The 16,810-nt window shown below is 33.2% G+C and overlaps 2 protein-coding genes across 26 annotated transcripts in view; both read right to left on the minus strand.

The window, feature by feature from the left end:
* Positions 1–292: 292 nt before the first annotated feature.
* Positions 293–16,810, minus strand: part of LOC126701951 (disease resistance protein RUN1-like) — a 143,769-nt gene continuing 127,251 nt past the window's right edge. For 21 of the 25 annotated variants that reach the window (XR_007647566.1, XR_007647564.1, XR_007647565.1 and 18 more), the window contains one exon: positions 293–502. The gene's annotated coding sequence lies outside the window, so the exon portion shown is untranslated. Of the gene's footprint in view, positions 503–1,482; positions 1,560–1,654; positions 1,747–2,406; positions 2,489–16,810 lie in introns of those variants that run through there. The other 4 variants (XR_007647582.1, XR_007647585.1, XR_007647589.1 and 1 more) reach the window with 2 other exon arrangements.
* LOC126704337 (disease resistance protein RUN1-like) lies at positions 7,637–15,533 on the minus strand. The gene is made up of 6 exons (XM_050403328.1): positions 15,458–15,533; positions 12,939–13,462; positions 9,815–10,916; positions 9,382–9,654; positions 8,487–9,281; positions 7,637–8,386 (listed from the first exon to the last, which is right to left on the minus strand). Exons 2-6 carry the CDS (start codon positions 13,430–13,432, stop codon positions 7,637–7,639), a joined length of 3,414 nt encoding a protein of 1,137 aa, XP_050259285.1. The 5' UTR covers positions 13,433–13,462; positions 15,458–15,533.

Consider the following 16,810-nt stretch of genomic DNA (forward strand, 5'->3'; position numbering starts at 1 on the left):
TTGTATTTTGGACAGGGTTTTGTTTTCCCAAGGGATTTTCTAACAAAAGCGGATAGCTTAGCTGCAAACAATTCCTAGTTGGTATACTATTTTCTCATTCAAGTAGTGCCTTTGAATTTTTGAACATGTCAATATCTGCCTAACTTTTAGATGGCACATTATTTGTGACATCAAAACTTTAGAAGAGTCACGCTGCATCATCAACCACTAGGGACTAAAGTAACAACTAGTTTGACATATGGATTATATAATTATATGTAACATGAATGAGAACATTAAGTTCCTCAGAATATTGACAAAAAAACTGCAGTGAAAATTTGATATTAAAAAGGTTAAAAGAATCCAGATTGTATTATATACAATTACAATTACAGCTTTTTATGCCCAAGTACAGTACAATATTCAACGTTCATCTTTCAACTTGTATAACGATAAATGAGGTCCTGGTCATGACTTCCAGATTTGAGGTCGCAGACATTTGATCAAGATCCATTTCCTTGACCTGCAGTACAACAGGTATCAGCATAACTGTTAAATACAAAGCACTATTGGTCCCATGAATTACTGCTGCAATCAATATGTTTTAAGAAAATATTTTTAAGACAAGAAAGAGGATCCAACTAGAACAATTCCATGAATTATTTAGTAGTTAATAAATCTTACATGTACTTTGGTTCAGTGATATAACTCTTGTTTCTCTCATATGGTTTGGAATATATAACATGTAATAATATTGCCTATGGCAGTGAGAGGATTATGTTTCTATACAGAACTTATCCATAATCAGTAATGCGTATAGAAGAAAATGCACTATTCTAAGCATTTTAACTATTGCTTCAGGAACAAACATTTTACTTTTCCTTTCACTTTTCTTATACTCAAGAAGTACAAGAAAAATGCCTAAACAAATAGTACCTGCATGTCATCATTGGTTAATTTCCTTTCTCTTCTTCTTTATAGCTTCTATGAGTGAGTTCTTAGTTTCCAATAGAATGCACACATTTATCTACTATTTTCCATGTGGGAACCAGTTTTTGTCATGGGCTTTCTGGAAAGGTTTACAACGGTATTGGCATACACATTTCAGAATTCCTTATCTATTATATCAAATATTGACCATGTTGAACCAGTCAGTCACCAGATTATAACTGCCCATTCAATCTGCTCAGAATAACTCACAACACCAATCCTTGATCACTTTATCTCTCTCTTCCCCCACCCCTCTCCCCCCAATGATGTGCAAGGAGACCACAGATCAGAGAGCATGTTAGAAGGGGGTGCATTTGGTGAATTGATATCCCTTATTGTGAAGTAAATTCTTGGGTCATAGTTGGGTGATTGAAACCCCCAAGAACACACACACGCACACGCACACGCAAAGTTAATTACTTTATATCTCAGGTAAATTGGCCACTTTCATTCAACACACAGCATATATAGTGAAATCTAATAAAATAAAAACAGATTGAGGCCAAATCATACCACAGTATTCCTATGCATATCATAAACTACACCACATTGGTTTCTAGGGATAAATGCATGTTTTTTGAGGTCTCATCCTGAAAGGAAGATGATAGAACATATTTAGACAACCTCATTTGCACTTTGAAAAATATTTTGTATTGAAGAAACAAAAATCAAGGATGACACTAACCATTTTAGAGAACTGGTCTCTAATGGAGTACTTGGAACTCAGCATCATCTCTCGAATATCTTTAGCTGATTGGAACTTCATGTCCAATTAACCTGAATGAGACTGCAACATTTTGAAGCTGTAAAAAGAGTAGTTACAGTCAATAGGCAGATAATCAAACAGACCATTGAACATATTTTTTGTCATACATGTAAGGTGGTGACAAATATTTAGATGCTTACTAGGTCAATTTTTTCAGAAGATTTGTGCCCTCTCAATCAAATTTCCAAGTTAAGAGGTTATTGAGACATTAACCTTAGTATAAAACAAGCTTAACCATTGTTACACATTTTAAAAATCTTCACACGTGTAAAGATGATACTTTACAATATATAACTCATATACATACAAATCTCCACACGCTTGAGAAAATGCTATTGCAATCAATGCAAAATGAAGTACAAACATATTTAGACACACTGAACACCTAAAACTAATTGCGCACTGACTACAGTCCAAAGATTTGAAGAGGGAAAAAAATAAACAAGGTTGCAGACTGCTTATAAGCTTGTCAAAATCTACCCTACACCATTACAACAAATGTCTTGACCTGCTTTGTTGCAACCTTATTAGAAACCGGATTTCCATAAATCAAGCAAAAATCATTATAATTTGGTTTCAATTTGGTTCTGTTTGAAATTGTTTCTGGAGATTTCAACATAAAGAAACTGTTAGCCACATATAATAGAAACTAACATCTAAGACTGCAATAAGTTGACAACACTCCTTTGTATAAGCATCCCAATCATTGTAAGCTGAGATCATTTGCCATGTTTCATCCCATGTAAACCCTCTCTGTTAAAGGAGTATTCATATCATGGTACTAAACTTCTAGAAAGATTCTTGAGAAGTTTTTTGTCATATTGCAATGCAAATCTTTCATTGAACGACATTTTATCCCTGCTTGATTGTTGAAACTGTAATCATTCTTCTTCTCCTTTATGCATTTCCCAAGCATTACATCATTGAGATATCTGTCCATTAAAAGCTGGGCTAGCACTCCTTTTAGATAAGAAAAAGCATTTCAGAGATGATCAATTCAACCCGGCAACTGATACTTTCTTTTACAAAATAAATGCTGAGGTGTGAATCAAAAAACAAATATACAAATAAATGATGGGGTAGCACTCTTCTTTAACAAGGGTTACATGGATCAACATTATCTACCCTGGTCAATAACAATGTATACCATTTGGATTGATAATTGTATGGGTCCTGTTAAATTAGACTATGGATAGAAATGACAGAAAGGAGACTTGATATTGTAGGTTAAGAATAGAAGAATGAAAAGAAGGAAATATTAGTGGACAATGACATTCTCAAATGATTTGGGAAGATTCACTTCGACATCAAGATCTGCATTGCACGCATTACATACTGAAACACTGTACTTTTGTTAGAAACCTCTGCATCATATATACCGCATAAGATAGCACATAAGAGATATGTTATGCACCTGTATATTATATACACAAGCAACATAAAAAAAACAACAAATTATTTAAAAGAGATAAGAATAGGTAACTGGCAACTCACCTTGGTATAAGAATCCTAGACATAACCACAGCAGTTATCTCCGGTTGAGCAGTCTAACCATTTCAATTCCAATGTTGATGTCCAATTTGTTCTCACATATTCACTATCATCAGAGAAGCAACCATCCTTTTCTTCACCTACTGGAATAATAGAATAGATTAGTGGGAATAGCGATGGATTGAATCAAACATTTCAGAGCTTTATACACCAGCTATGCAAGAAGCATATACCATACTCATCATCGTTGACAAATAGTAATTTATCTAATTGCTATGATTTGGGTACATAAACAATATACACAGCCAGTAATTCTCACTATCTCATTAGAAAATATAAAGAAATTAATAACATGACTGTTATATGTATGTATATCTCTATAATTAAACATGTTTGATAGAATTAAATTTTTATGAAGTATAAGGATGTACTAGCTAGACACCAGAACAGAGTCATGATAATGGAGGGGTTTGGTTGCTTATGACTTTATCTTGTTTTATGCTTGATCTCTAGAACAATAATCCTAAATAATAACTAAATAAATAATTATCTTTGTAACCTAGTTAATCAATACCCAAAATAGGCTCAATATAAGAAAAATACCAATAGCATACATTTCAACGCTAATTATAGCTGCAACATTTATGCATATGCAAGACATGATATAAAGACAAATTTTCAGTCCTTGAATCACATGATATAAGCACACACCAATATATTCAAATTAGTGTAATGACTTGACCTTTGCCTGGCAATCTCCTCCCTGTCCTGAACCCCTTCCCCCTCCTCTACAACTACACCATTTAATCTTATAAATCTAAAACTTCAAAAACAGTTAAAAATTATTTCATGAAGTCCTTAGAAAACTCTATGCATTTGTATAAGTACCATCTGCTAACAAGAATGTTGCTCATGTTAATTTGCGCACATGTCGTCACACCAATTGTCTTTTGCTCCTCAATAATCCCATATTACTAGCTACCATTGTGTTCTAATTCCCAATAACACAAATTCCTGGCTGATATTGCACTCTTATTCCCAACACTTGAAAACATATCTGGAAAACAGACTCCTCCTCACATGTTATTCCCAAAATAAGACCTTTTTGCATCACTTACCTCACTCACCTTAATAACTTTCCTACTGAAAGATCCCAAGCATTCCAAATGCCTTCCAAAAACTAATTGTTATTGCAAATTAAAGCAGAAAAATCAACCGCCACACAACACCTAAGCTTAAATCTTGCACTTTTATGAAAATTTTCAATAGCAACTCCTTTCCATCAAGGAAAATAGTCTCACACTTGTATGTAAATTTTCAAGAATAATTCCTTTCCTTCAACGTAAATAATCAATTTCGTACTTGTATGCAATTTTTCAATAGCAATTCTTACCATCAAGGAAAAAAGATTAACACTTATATAAAAATTTCAATAATAATTCCTTTCCTTCAATGTAAATTCTTTTTGCATGAAATGTGAAATAGTAAATTACTAAAATCTCCTCAAACACAAATTGGAGCTCTATAAACAACTACAAGGATTACAAACTATAAAATCATACATCTCCTTATACCATACATCAAACAAAAATTATATCCAAATTGAGATCCAAGCTACCATAAATATATCTTCTCAACCAGAATCTCTCTCCCACCCCCGCCCCCCAACCTTTCCCCCATTAAAAAGGATATGTAACTTAGATTGTAAATAATCTGGGCCTAACAAATCTAGGAGCCTATGAATCTCAAAAGCCAGTCTGACAAAAATAACTAACAATCTCAAACCAAAGTTTATTAGAATTTAGATAAGGTGATAGACTCCAATTTGTACTTAACAAAATCAGGATCCGTAAAGAATAACAATTAACCTACCTAGTTATGAATTGCTCCCCACATACAGCATTACCCACTCCTTTCAAACCCCTTGCCAAACTCCAATATATTAATATGACTATCACCCTACCACCCCCAACCACAGAATCAAGTCTTAAACAAGTGCTAGGCAAAAATCTAAAAATCAAGATAGATGAAAACTCACCTTAAAATCCATGTGAGGCAGGAGAAGATCAAAGAACATCTCTGGTCTAACTAGAAACAGGAAATATGGTCTAACAAATAAATAATGGCATAGGATATTGAAATTGAAACGTTGAAAGAATTGGATTTTTAATCGGGTTTTAGTCATGGGCTTCTAAATTTTGCAAAATTATGTGACAGATGCTTTCTTTTTTCAGATCATTCCAATATTATCACTAAATGCCACCCTTTGTCTAGAAGCACATTTTCTCAGATGACTTCCCAACTTCTGTATTGCAAGAACCTACCCCAAGCATTGCCAATGTATTTTATGGTTTTGTTCCCTTCTTGATCTATTGGAATTTTGCTTGTCTTTATGCTAGAAACGAGAAGTAATAAAAATAAAGCAGTACATTTGCTTCTTTGCTGTTTGTTATATAGTTGAGCTTACAAATATACTATGTTTCCATTAAGAATCTGTCCTTATTAGGATGGTTGATAAACAAACAAGTGTGTATGAGACAGATGACCTGATATAATTCGATGCCCCTCAAACAAATTTCATCATATACAATAATACATTGGTCCTTAAATATACATAACATATATCTTCTTGTATGTAATTTATATTCTTCTTTATACATGTGCTAGACTGAAAACGTTTGAATTTCTCAAAAATCATTCAAATCAATAAGAAGTAAAAACATAATTATTGAATGAATAGAAGAATAATCACCAACTGCACAAATGCTTGCCCCTAATTTTTTCATTTTTGTTATCTTCTTTGACTGGATCAAGCCAATAAAATTGTCCCAAAGACCTTTTAAAAAAAATTACTTATTTCAAGTCCTCAGCCTTCCGAGGAAAAGGACTTTTATATTTAAAGGCAAGAGTGATAAGATCATATAAATGCCTATAATAGAAAAAATTGGGCAGTAGGTTTGCATAAGAAAAAAGAATTTACATCAAAACAGAGGAAACAAAATTGTATACTTAAAAAATTGTTAGTTCGGAGACTGCAAAGTTTGAATACAGAGAAAGGGTGCAGCCATGAGTTATAAGGTAAAAATCTTCAGCAGAAATGTATTAAAACATGTCTAACTACCAAAAAAGCTGATCCGTGCATAAGATTTCTCACTACATAGAAGCATCATTGCACACTTATTTAAATATCCGAGTAGAGCCAACTATATTTCTGTTTAGTACAACCAAGATAAAATAACTACTGGTCCATTTCACACAAACAATTGGAGGGAAATCAGCATTGGGAAATGGCTTCTACTATGCAAAGGTCTAGGCAGGTGATCATAGCATTAAGTACTAAATTGCCCAAGCTCATTCAAACCCATCTTTTATCACAATCTTCCAATTCAACTGCATTTAAGATAATTAAAATCACGAACCATTCAAATAAAATAAAAACCATTATTTTTCTATATTTTGAAGAGAAAAAAAAGTTGTTCCTAAGATTTTAAGTCACTCGTAGTTAAAATGTTTAGTTCTACCAAATCCTACAGACCCAACACACTTTGTAAAATTGTTTAAACTCTCAAACTTTCAATGCATTGTGTTTGAACAAAGTCTTCTAGCTGAAAATCAGTGGCACCATGACCATTCCATCTATCAAACCTTAAATTTCCAACCACATTCACTCAAACTATCTATTTCAAAACTAATACCAGTGAGCCCCTTCAAAACCCCATAACAAATGCGCTCAACTAATGACCAATAATTCTAATCAGTGCAAGTAATCTCGACTATGGCCAATTAGATTTTGATCTTTGTGAGTCTAAAAAAGTGTAGGCCTTTTGACTTTATTCATCCATTAACTAGATAAATTTAATGCATTTTTCTCAAATAATTTTGAAAACTCTTTTACCATTACAAAAAATTGAATTCAACAACAAATCAAATGACCATCAATTCTGCTTCTTCTTTCTGTTAATGTCCTCTCAAATTGAATTAGCAATTGAATGAATGAGCCTGTGAATTTAGAGAAAGAGAATGGGAAGTCGAATGAAGATGATGCAAATCAATAAGCAAAAGAGGGAGACATACTTTGGCATTTTACAACGTAAAAGAAATCGAATGAAGATGATGCAAAGGAAAACAGTTTCAATGGAATAATAGTACCTGGGCATATTTTTTCAAACTTTGATTAAGAGATTCTCAGTTTCTTTGATGGTGACTATGCATTGAAGCTGATGTCATATTTTATGGAGGGATGGGCCATTGAAGAAGAACTCAAATCAAACACATCACCATCAGTTGAGTCGATACCCAAATTTAGAAAACCCAAAATTAAGTCAAACCCATTAGCTTTATCCATTGGAAGCCTTAAATAAGATGTCAAGGAAAGAAACTAGTGTCATCAGGGATTAGAGGAGGTTGAGGTTATCCTGCATCTGAGTCCGTTGAGACAGGTTGTAGTAATGGTGTGAGCTCAGTGTTGTCAGAGTTGTCATCAACATTTTGAGAGTTGTTACAGATGATAATGGAATTTTGAGGAGGACAAGTGCATTCCACATGTGCCCCCATCCTTGCAATGACAGGTGCACATTTTCCGAATTCACTTGTCCAATGAGAGATTTTACATGAAACCTTAACCTGATTCTGATCACCTTGCAACAAGTCTCCAAATCTCTGCTGCAATTGGCTTTGAGGTACACCGTAAAACCACAAATGATCACACTTTAAACCCTGAAAGATTGGCTGCCGCATGAAAGGTTGCATATGACCATTGATGGAAATGTTGACAACACAAACCCAACTGATTATATCATCACCGAGAGAACCGCACTTATCATTATTTGCATAACTGTCTTTCAACGGAACTAGATGAAAAGCAATACAAAAGGCAAATGTTGGAAATTCTGGACCAACCCAGAATGATATGGAGCTTTCAATGCTTTGATGGTTGAACCACTTTGGAATCTTCTTTTCTGGTACTATAATATTATATCTCTCCCCAAAATCAATCAAATACACATCTAGATTTGAATGTAACTCTTCTTCAATTAGGAAGAACTTGGAGAGGGAGAGTTGGGAAGAGTAATCAATCTGATGTGAATGGGAATCCACAAATACGTTGCCTTTCATAGCTGAACATTTCATATTTGGTGAAAGCTCTAAATTTCTTCCAAACTGCATGCAATTAGTAAATTTGAGTAATTGGAGGTTACCAAAAGTAGTAAAGTATTTGGAAAGGTAACCAAAATTGTTTCTTTATAAGAGAGAGAGGTACCTGAAGGAATAGTTTTCTTAATGATTTTGAATTCAAAGAGATGCAGTTTGACACATACACAGATCTTATACTTTTTGGAAGCTTTGGAATTTTCTTAAGCAACATGGAATCTTCAATTAGAAGAAAATTCAATCCATTGAATCTCATAATGCTATCTTGGAGGTTCAAATTTTCACTCCCTGATAATACACATTTCTTTGAGATGTGGAAACAAGAAGTCAAATTTTTTACAAATTTCAACATTAGAAAACCATATTTTGAAAAGCCACCATAAGAATTGCATAGTGCTTGTCTACCAATCTCCATGTCCTTTGCAAATTGGACATTGCCATGAAGAATGAGTTTGCGAAGATTTTGCAATTTATAGATGCTACTTGGAAGATAACACGAACAGAAATAGGAACCTATATCTAATCGCTCAAGCCCAATGAGATTCCCAAATGATGAAGGAAGCTTTCTAATGGCAGTGTATGCCAAACTTAGGAACTTTAAATTGTCCATTTCTTGTGGAATATCAGGGAACCTCTTAAACCTATTGCACTCGTAAAGAATTAAAAATTTAAGAGACTTCATCATGATGCAGCTTGGAAGAGTTTGAAGTTCAATGCAACCCGTAAGGTCCCAGCTTTCAAGCTTATCAAGACATCCATTAGAGTCATGAACCTTGACTAATTTTATACACTCACGAAGATTCAATTGCTTTATGTTTGGGGTGGCGATCGATAAGTCAGGCAATTCCTCAATGTGTTGACAGGATTGGAAATTCATATATAGCAAGTTTTTACATTGTATCCTCTGTAGAAAAAAAAAATCAAAATTAACTTCAACAAATGTTAAAATATAGTTTAATCATTAAAGAAGTAATAATAAATTATTAAAAAAAAAAAAAGTATACCTTGAGAAGCTTGTACAATATAACCCTACTTTCTGGCATGCTTAGTACGGTGAGCTTTTGAGGACAAAAATTGGATGGTAAGAAAGATAAAGGAAATCCATGCCAATCAAGCACCCTTAATCCATTGGGAATATATTCAAGATCTCCACAAATGTCTACATTACTAGCCATAAGGAACTTGAGATTTTTCATTTTTTCAAGACATTTAGGCTCTAATTGAATCTTTGATGGTTCAGCTGAGCACATCATTAAGCCTCGAATTTTTTTTGACCCCTAGTTAGACAAAGCATTAAGTGAATCACACTATACAATCAAAAGTATAATGACGGTAAACTTAAACAAAAACCAAATAAGCTTAAATTTTCTTCCACATTTAAATGGAATAAAAATCAATACATATGCCTTTTTAAAAATGAATTAAAATGATGCATACCGTATTTTCAGTTAGAACATCAAAAACATCCTCATAATGCCATAGTCTACTACGCTCTCCAGGGAGTTGTGGTGATTCCCTTCGAACAATGTCCTTACCCATTTGTTGTAGCAAGTCATGCATTGACAATTTGTCATATTGATCAATAGTTATTAGACACATATCAATAAGTTTTTGAATTCCATAGGTTGGATGTAAATCGCAAGAATCTAGTACATCCATGACATACTTCCTAGGAAATCCCTTAAAGAAACATGCAATATCAAGAAAAATATCTTGCTCAGCTTCATCCAATCCTTCATAACTTATTTCAAGTACATTTTGAATTTCTTTGTTAGGAATTCTTTTGTACTTATCTATTGCACTTTTCCATTCAGGTTTAGTTCTTCCACACAAATCAGCACCCATTATTACTAGAGCTAATGGAAGTCTCTTGGTATATTGTATAACTTGGTTTGCAAGTTCCCAGTAATCTTTTTTAGGTTTGTTGTTTTGGAAGGCATGCATACTAAAGAGTTCAAGAGCTTCATCTTGATCTAATTCCCTAACCTCGTGCATTGAAAAACATTTTCCAAGAGTAGCTCCCAAGTGTTTGTCTCTTGTTGTTATAATGATTTTGCTTCCAGGAGCAAACCAATCGCATCCTCCAAGCAAATTTTCTATCTGGACCCATTTATCCACATCATCAAGAACTAAGAGAATCCTCTTAAAAGAAAGTCTTTCCATTATCAAATTGACACCTCTAGATTTGTTACCCACTTTTAAATTTCTATCCCTTAAGATCTCTAAAAGAAGTGTCTCCTGTAGTTCGATTACACCATTATTTGTCCCCGATTTTTCTCTAATATTTTCTAGATAACAAAATCCATCAAAATCATCAAAAATTCTATTAAAAATAGATTTTGCAATTGTGGTCTTACCTATTCCACCAGGGCCATAGATCCCTATCATGTGAGCATCAGTTGACTCAATATCTGAAAGAATGGTCTTTACACGATAATTTATTCCAACAGGGTATCGAGCAATAGATAATGGCTTGCGATTTAATTTAGAATTTGAGATCTCTTCAACAATTCCTTGGATAAAATCGGACTCATTGCAACTGTCATTCACATTACATTAAAAAAAAAAAGAGTTAGACCGAAAAATATAAATATGAAGACAAACCATATTTAAGATGTTCGGCGTGTGCATTAAATTTAAAATATTAGCAATTAAAGTAAGTGGCATGTACTAATTTATAAATCAACAACCATCATTATGTTAGCACTTTCTTTTTTGTTGGGAAAGTATGTTATCAAAACATATTAAGTATTAAACCGTCAAGGGAGTAGTACGGTGGTTCATTGGTTCAACAATTGTGTCACTGGCTCAACCGTTAGACAAATATTTAATTTATTTTAAATAAGAATGAATTAAAAAAGATACAAAAAAAATGAAGATACTATAAAAAAATGCAATGGTATTCACTTAGTACATAAATATGTAGGTATAACATAGAATGAAATTAATAGAATACTAGTCACTAACCTGTGCTATGCACGGAAACCTACCTATTTTGTGAGGTAGACTAAAATAATTTTATAAAAAAAATTAAGAAACTACACCATTACATGATTTGCTCTTGTATGATTTCAATTTACATTGTAATTTGATGAAGAAGCCGTTGTTTGAACATGCAATGGCTTACAAAAAATTTGTCAGATGGTTTCAAATATTGCAAAAAAAAAACTCAAAAATTCAAATATTAAACTTTTGAAAGACCAAAAAATATTAAAGAATTAGATAATTCACTACTTATAAATTATTGAAACAAAACAAAATATATATAACTAAATAATAGAGAAATATAAGAGAAAGATGAATTACATTCAAAAAAATAATTTCAATTATTGCAAATTTTTTTATCTTGTAAAAAACGGCTAAAGAGAGTTTGATGGTTCATGTACAAAAATTACTTTATAGAAAATACATGAAAAACCATAAAAAAAAAATATATATATATATATATATATATATATATATTTTAACAAAGTAGGGGAGAAGAAAATAATATGAGAAGAGCTCATACCTCTACTCGGCTTTAAAAAAAAGAAAATATTAAGGTTTGCTTTGCTTTTTAGTGTTCATGATTAACCTCACAAATTTGGAGATAAATTATCAATGTTTGAATTTAAGTTTAAGTTAGACTCGTTAGAGAGATAAAGTTTCATTCCTTGTTAAGTTTAAATTAAACAAAAATAATTTTGTTTAAAAAAAAATGATAATGATGAATTTGAGTTTAAGTTAGACTTGTTAGTGAGATAGAGTATCACTCTTTGTTAAGTTTGGACTAGACAAAAATAATTTTATTTAAATATTATGCTAACGTGGAAAACTGTAAGAGATTCAAAGGATTCGGTTATATATATATATATATATATATATATATATATATATATTATTGTTTAGAAAATTTATTAAATATAGAATTTAACATATACTAGTATATAAAAATGACTAAATAATAGGAAATTTTGAATTGATCAAAATGACTTAAATATTAAAAACCAAACAGATTGAATAAAATCATGCAGTTTAGTATTTTTCTAAAAATCCTGGTGGTTTTTCATGATTTAATCTTTTTTAAAAATAAAAAATATGACAGTTTCCTTCATACCAATCCAGAATTTCATACGATTCACCAGCTTGACATTTCAATCGTCAGTTTGGTACAATTTTGATAACTACAATTTTAACATGAAGTTGCGTGGAAAATCTAGTTAGGTGACAACTGAAACTTACTAAAACTCACTTTAATACTAGAAATAAATTATTGAGGAAGCTTTTAAAAAAATTTAAAATGAATAATATGTCAGTGAAACTCCTATTTAATTGTTAAGGTAATGTACATTTAAATTCTTCTTTCTACCAATTCTCCAAAAAAAATATCATCTTTCTAGGTTTTTTTTTTTTTTTTTGAGAAAATCTTTCTAGTCTACCATTGCGAGCTAGCTTCTATAATAGAAGATATGAAGGGAAAAAAAAAAAAAAAAAAGTAGATTCATAATTTGGCCAAAAATTGGGGGTCAAAACAAACCACTAAAACTCATAAAAAGTACAAAAATTGTCATTGAATACATACCTATGCTGGTAATGCCAACCAGATATATTGGCTACTTCTTGGAGAGCGTTTCTCCATCTTTGTACTTTCTTGTTGTGCTTAATGTTTTTTTCAAATTTAGCTAGAGCATTTCCAAACTTTCCATTTTGGTTACGTACATCTGATGGGTCCACATTGTAAAAAATTGGTCGCACCAATTGGTCATTCTTCTTGCACTCAACAATCTTGGCTAGCTCATCCAAACACCAAGGGGATGATGCATAGTTTTCAGAGAATACAATTATTGATATTGTTGAGTTCTCAATGGTTTTCAAAAGCTCTGTAGAAATTTTTTCTCCCCTTGGGAGCTTATAATCAATGAAGGTGTGAATACCCGCGAAATGCAAAGCCTTATACAAATGGCTAATAAAACCACAACGGGTATCTTCACCTCTGAAACTCAAGAAGACATCAAAGTTTTTGGGTTGGTGGGTGAAAGAGGAAGATGAGGCTCCATTGCTGATCACAAGAGCCATCAAGATTTATGAGCAGACTGTTGTAAAGATCTGGAAGGAAGAGAGAGAAAAATATTAAGGGGTTGTCAATATAACTCAGGAAAGTAAATGACAAATTTGGAAGAGGGTGAATGCAAGCAAGAGGAGCCTTTAAAAGCAGCTTGCTTTCGGTGTGACCAGTAACTCTTTAAACTTTTAAGTGCCATACTGATGCTGCTTTCATTACAATATTATGGAAGTTTCTTTATCAAACTTTTAACTCTGAGAAAATTTCTAAGCACCATACTGGTCATTGCGGTCAAACAGAATTGTAATTTCGTATCTTATTAGTCAATATCCAAAGCGAGCTGTAATATCTAACAAACACTTCCCACTTACCAAAATAGTTCATTTTCTATGTTGGCATTTTAAGAGGGGAAATTCTTGGGAGGAAATGGAAGCTTTTTTTTTGGATGGAGGGGGAGAAGGAATTTAGTAGCTAAAATGTTTGTGTTTGTGTTTTTTTTTTTTTTAATGAAAAAATGCTTGTGTTTGTTTACAAGATTCTGTTATTCATGAATAACAAGAAGAATAGTTAGGTGGAATAGGGATAGCTAACTGGAGATTATTTAATGGTTTTGGTTTTTTTGGGTTTTTTTGGGCCTGTTGGAGTAGTGTACTGAAAAAGTGCAATAGGTGACTTGAAACTATCACGGCCTAAAAGCTTTTAAAAGTGGAGCCACTCAGCACTTGGATAACTAAAATGATTTTTATTTATTTATTTAATAAAGGATTCATGGTTTTCATAATTAAGGATAATATACTATGTTACTAATTTACAAGGCTCCTGACAGCCAAAAAGATGACTCCAAATCTTCAATTCTACTTTCCGTTCCACAAATAAGAACATGTCATACGTGACATATTTAATTAATTCCTTATTTTAGGTAAGTGAAATAAGAAAAGAGGCATAACAATTTCCCAATATTATACACAACTCAAACACAATAAGATAAACATCAACATAGATGTAAAAAATGACATAATCTTAGAAAAACAACAAACAAAAGCATATGATAAGGTTTAACTTATAGAAAAGAAATGATTTAATTGTGGCATAAAGAAACTTTCCAAAAAGCTAAGGACCTTGTACTTGAATTGGCACCTCCTCATACACGAAATGTTTGGAAGTTTAGGAGAGAAAGAGTTCAAACTGTAGGATTAGCAGTATATTGTAATTATCTCTAAAAAAAAACTTGTGGGCGTTTGGAAGGAGAGGATCGGGGTTCAAGTTTCCAGAAGAAAGTTTCACACATATATACACTTAAATTAATGGAATTGAACTCTTGACCATAACCATACACACTCAACTAGGCTTCATGCCCATTATTAAAATATCATAATTTCCATAATAACTTAAACAGAAACAATATATTTACAAAATTTCCTAGAAGAAGGGATATATATATATATATATATATATATATATATATATATATATATATATATATATATGTGTGTATAAAAGATAACAAAAATATAGAGATCAATAATAAGGAAGTAGAAGCAGCCGTTGCCTCACCCTTGGTCTATGCAGCATTGTGGAGCAATTCCTACAAATCCCGCAAATATTGGCAACAATAAAAGCAAATATTGCCACAGATGCGAGAAGCAAGGGTTCTAAGATTTAGAGTTCAAAATCAAATAATACTTGACCATGTACTAATTAACCTCCCTTATAGAAAAGATTTTTTTCATCAATTCTGTTTTTCTTTAATCAAGTGAGAGGGAAAATTTGGTGAAACTGGATACAGCTTTGGTGAGTCTTTTGGCCTTTTTAAAAGGATGGGGGCTGAGGAAGGTAGGACATGTATCTAATCTAGCCAAAGAAATAAATATAATTTTGTGATGATATCTGTCAATCTGCAATCTAATAGAAATCAATGAAATAAAAAATATCAAAGATTTTCAAAAACAATATTCATAAAGCTGATAGCAAATTCACTGATTGAGAATTATTAAGGAAAGAAAAACAAATAAAAAACACGGAGACCGAAATTTCCTTACCTGATCTGAGTTTGTTGAGAGAGAGAGAAATCAGGTTGAAGAAACTGAGGAGAGAACCCGTTTTGTTGAGAAAGAGACTAGAGGAAAAAGTAAAATGGATGCATCTTATATACACAAAATACCATTATACCCTTGAAAATTTCAATATCCCGCCCGCCTCTCCCTTATCCTTCTTTCTTTGACTCTCGCAAACGAGCCAAAGTCTTTCAAAGAAAAGTCAAATCAAATTCCATTAGGTACTTTCTCCTCATGGAAAATAAAACAAAGAACGAGTTTTGTACAATCACAATTCACAACAACTCGCGGTTTTCCTGTTCCGGAAATTCCACACGTTTTTACATCAAAATATCAGATTTGCCACTATCGTCGGCGACGGATGGGTTGCCTTATCAGCGTTCCGTCGAAGAAAAAGTCTCCTTCGAGACCCGCCGAATCCCGCCTTGGAAGACGGATCAATTTTCCGAAATTGGAACCTTGCATTAGGGCCGGGGCCGGGACCGGGGCCGGGGCCGGGTGCGGTGGAGGCGGAGGAGGGGGCGGGTGCGGTGGAGGCGGAGGAGGGTGCGGGGGCGGTGCCGGGCGTGGGTGAGACGGATGAGGGGGCGGGTGCTAGGGCGGGGCCTCGGACATGGGTACACTCTCGGTATAAACCAATAACCCCTCAAAAACCAATATTAGTACTATCTGTGACAACGTTTTTATTTCTTAAATCTTGAATCAAAGAAGTTTAATTCAATGAAACGGACCCTTAAGCTTTGCGTTTTGTGCTATTCTTAATCTAATAAAGAAAACAAAAATTACAATTAATTTTATAATTTAGTTTTTGTTGTTATACCTTTATTTCTCAACATTGTAATCTGCTCAAATAGTTGAATCATAGTTGACACGCATATAATCATCCTCTTGAAGCTTATTACTAGTTGTATTTTGAGGTTAGGGAGGCATAGATGAAGTAAACAAAGATTAGTAATCAACCATCATATTACCCAGCTGGGATTCATTCTCAAGTCTTCTAACCCCCGCTATAAAATTCCTCTTGTTTCTCTGGGTGCCACGGCTATGAAAATATTTGGTGCCCAGCCATAGGTTCGGCTGCAGCTTTCTCTTTTAATTTTTATCAGAGCTTGACTAACATTCCCACAAAGGACCTTTTACTCCAATATTGCAGTTGAGATTGACAAAGATTTGGCTTTTTTTGGGAACCCTCGTCCATTGGAGGACCAGTGATTCTTGCATCCCATAATGAGTGAACCACACCCTCACAGCCTTCATCTTTAAGCCACACTGCTTTGAAACGGAAGGACCGTTCTGGTCTGTAGAATCATGCCTGTTCATCGTCAGAGCAAAGCCATA

Source organism: Quercus robur, chromosome 10 (genome assembly GCF_932294415.1).
Source record: "Quercus robur chromosome 10, dhQueRobu3.1, whole genome shotgun sequence".
NCBI classification, from domain to species: Eukaryota; Viridiplantae; Streptophyta; class Magnoliopsida; order Fagales; family Fagaceae; genus Quercus; species Quercus robur.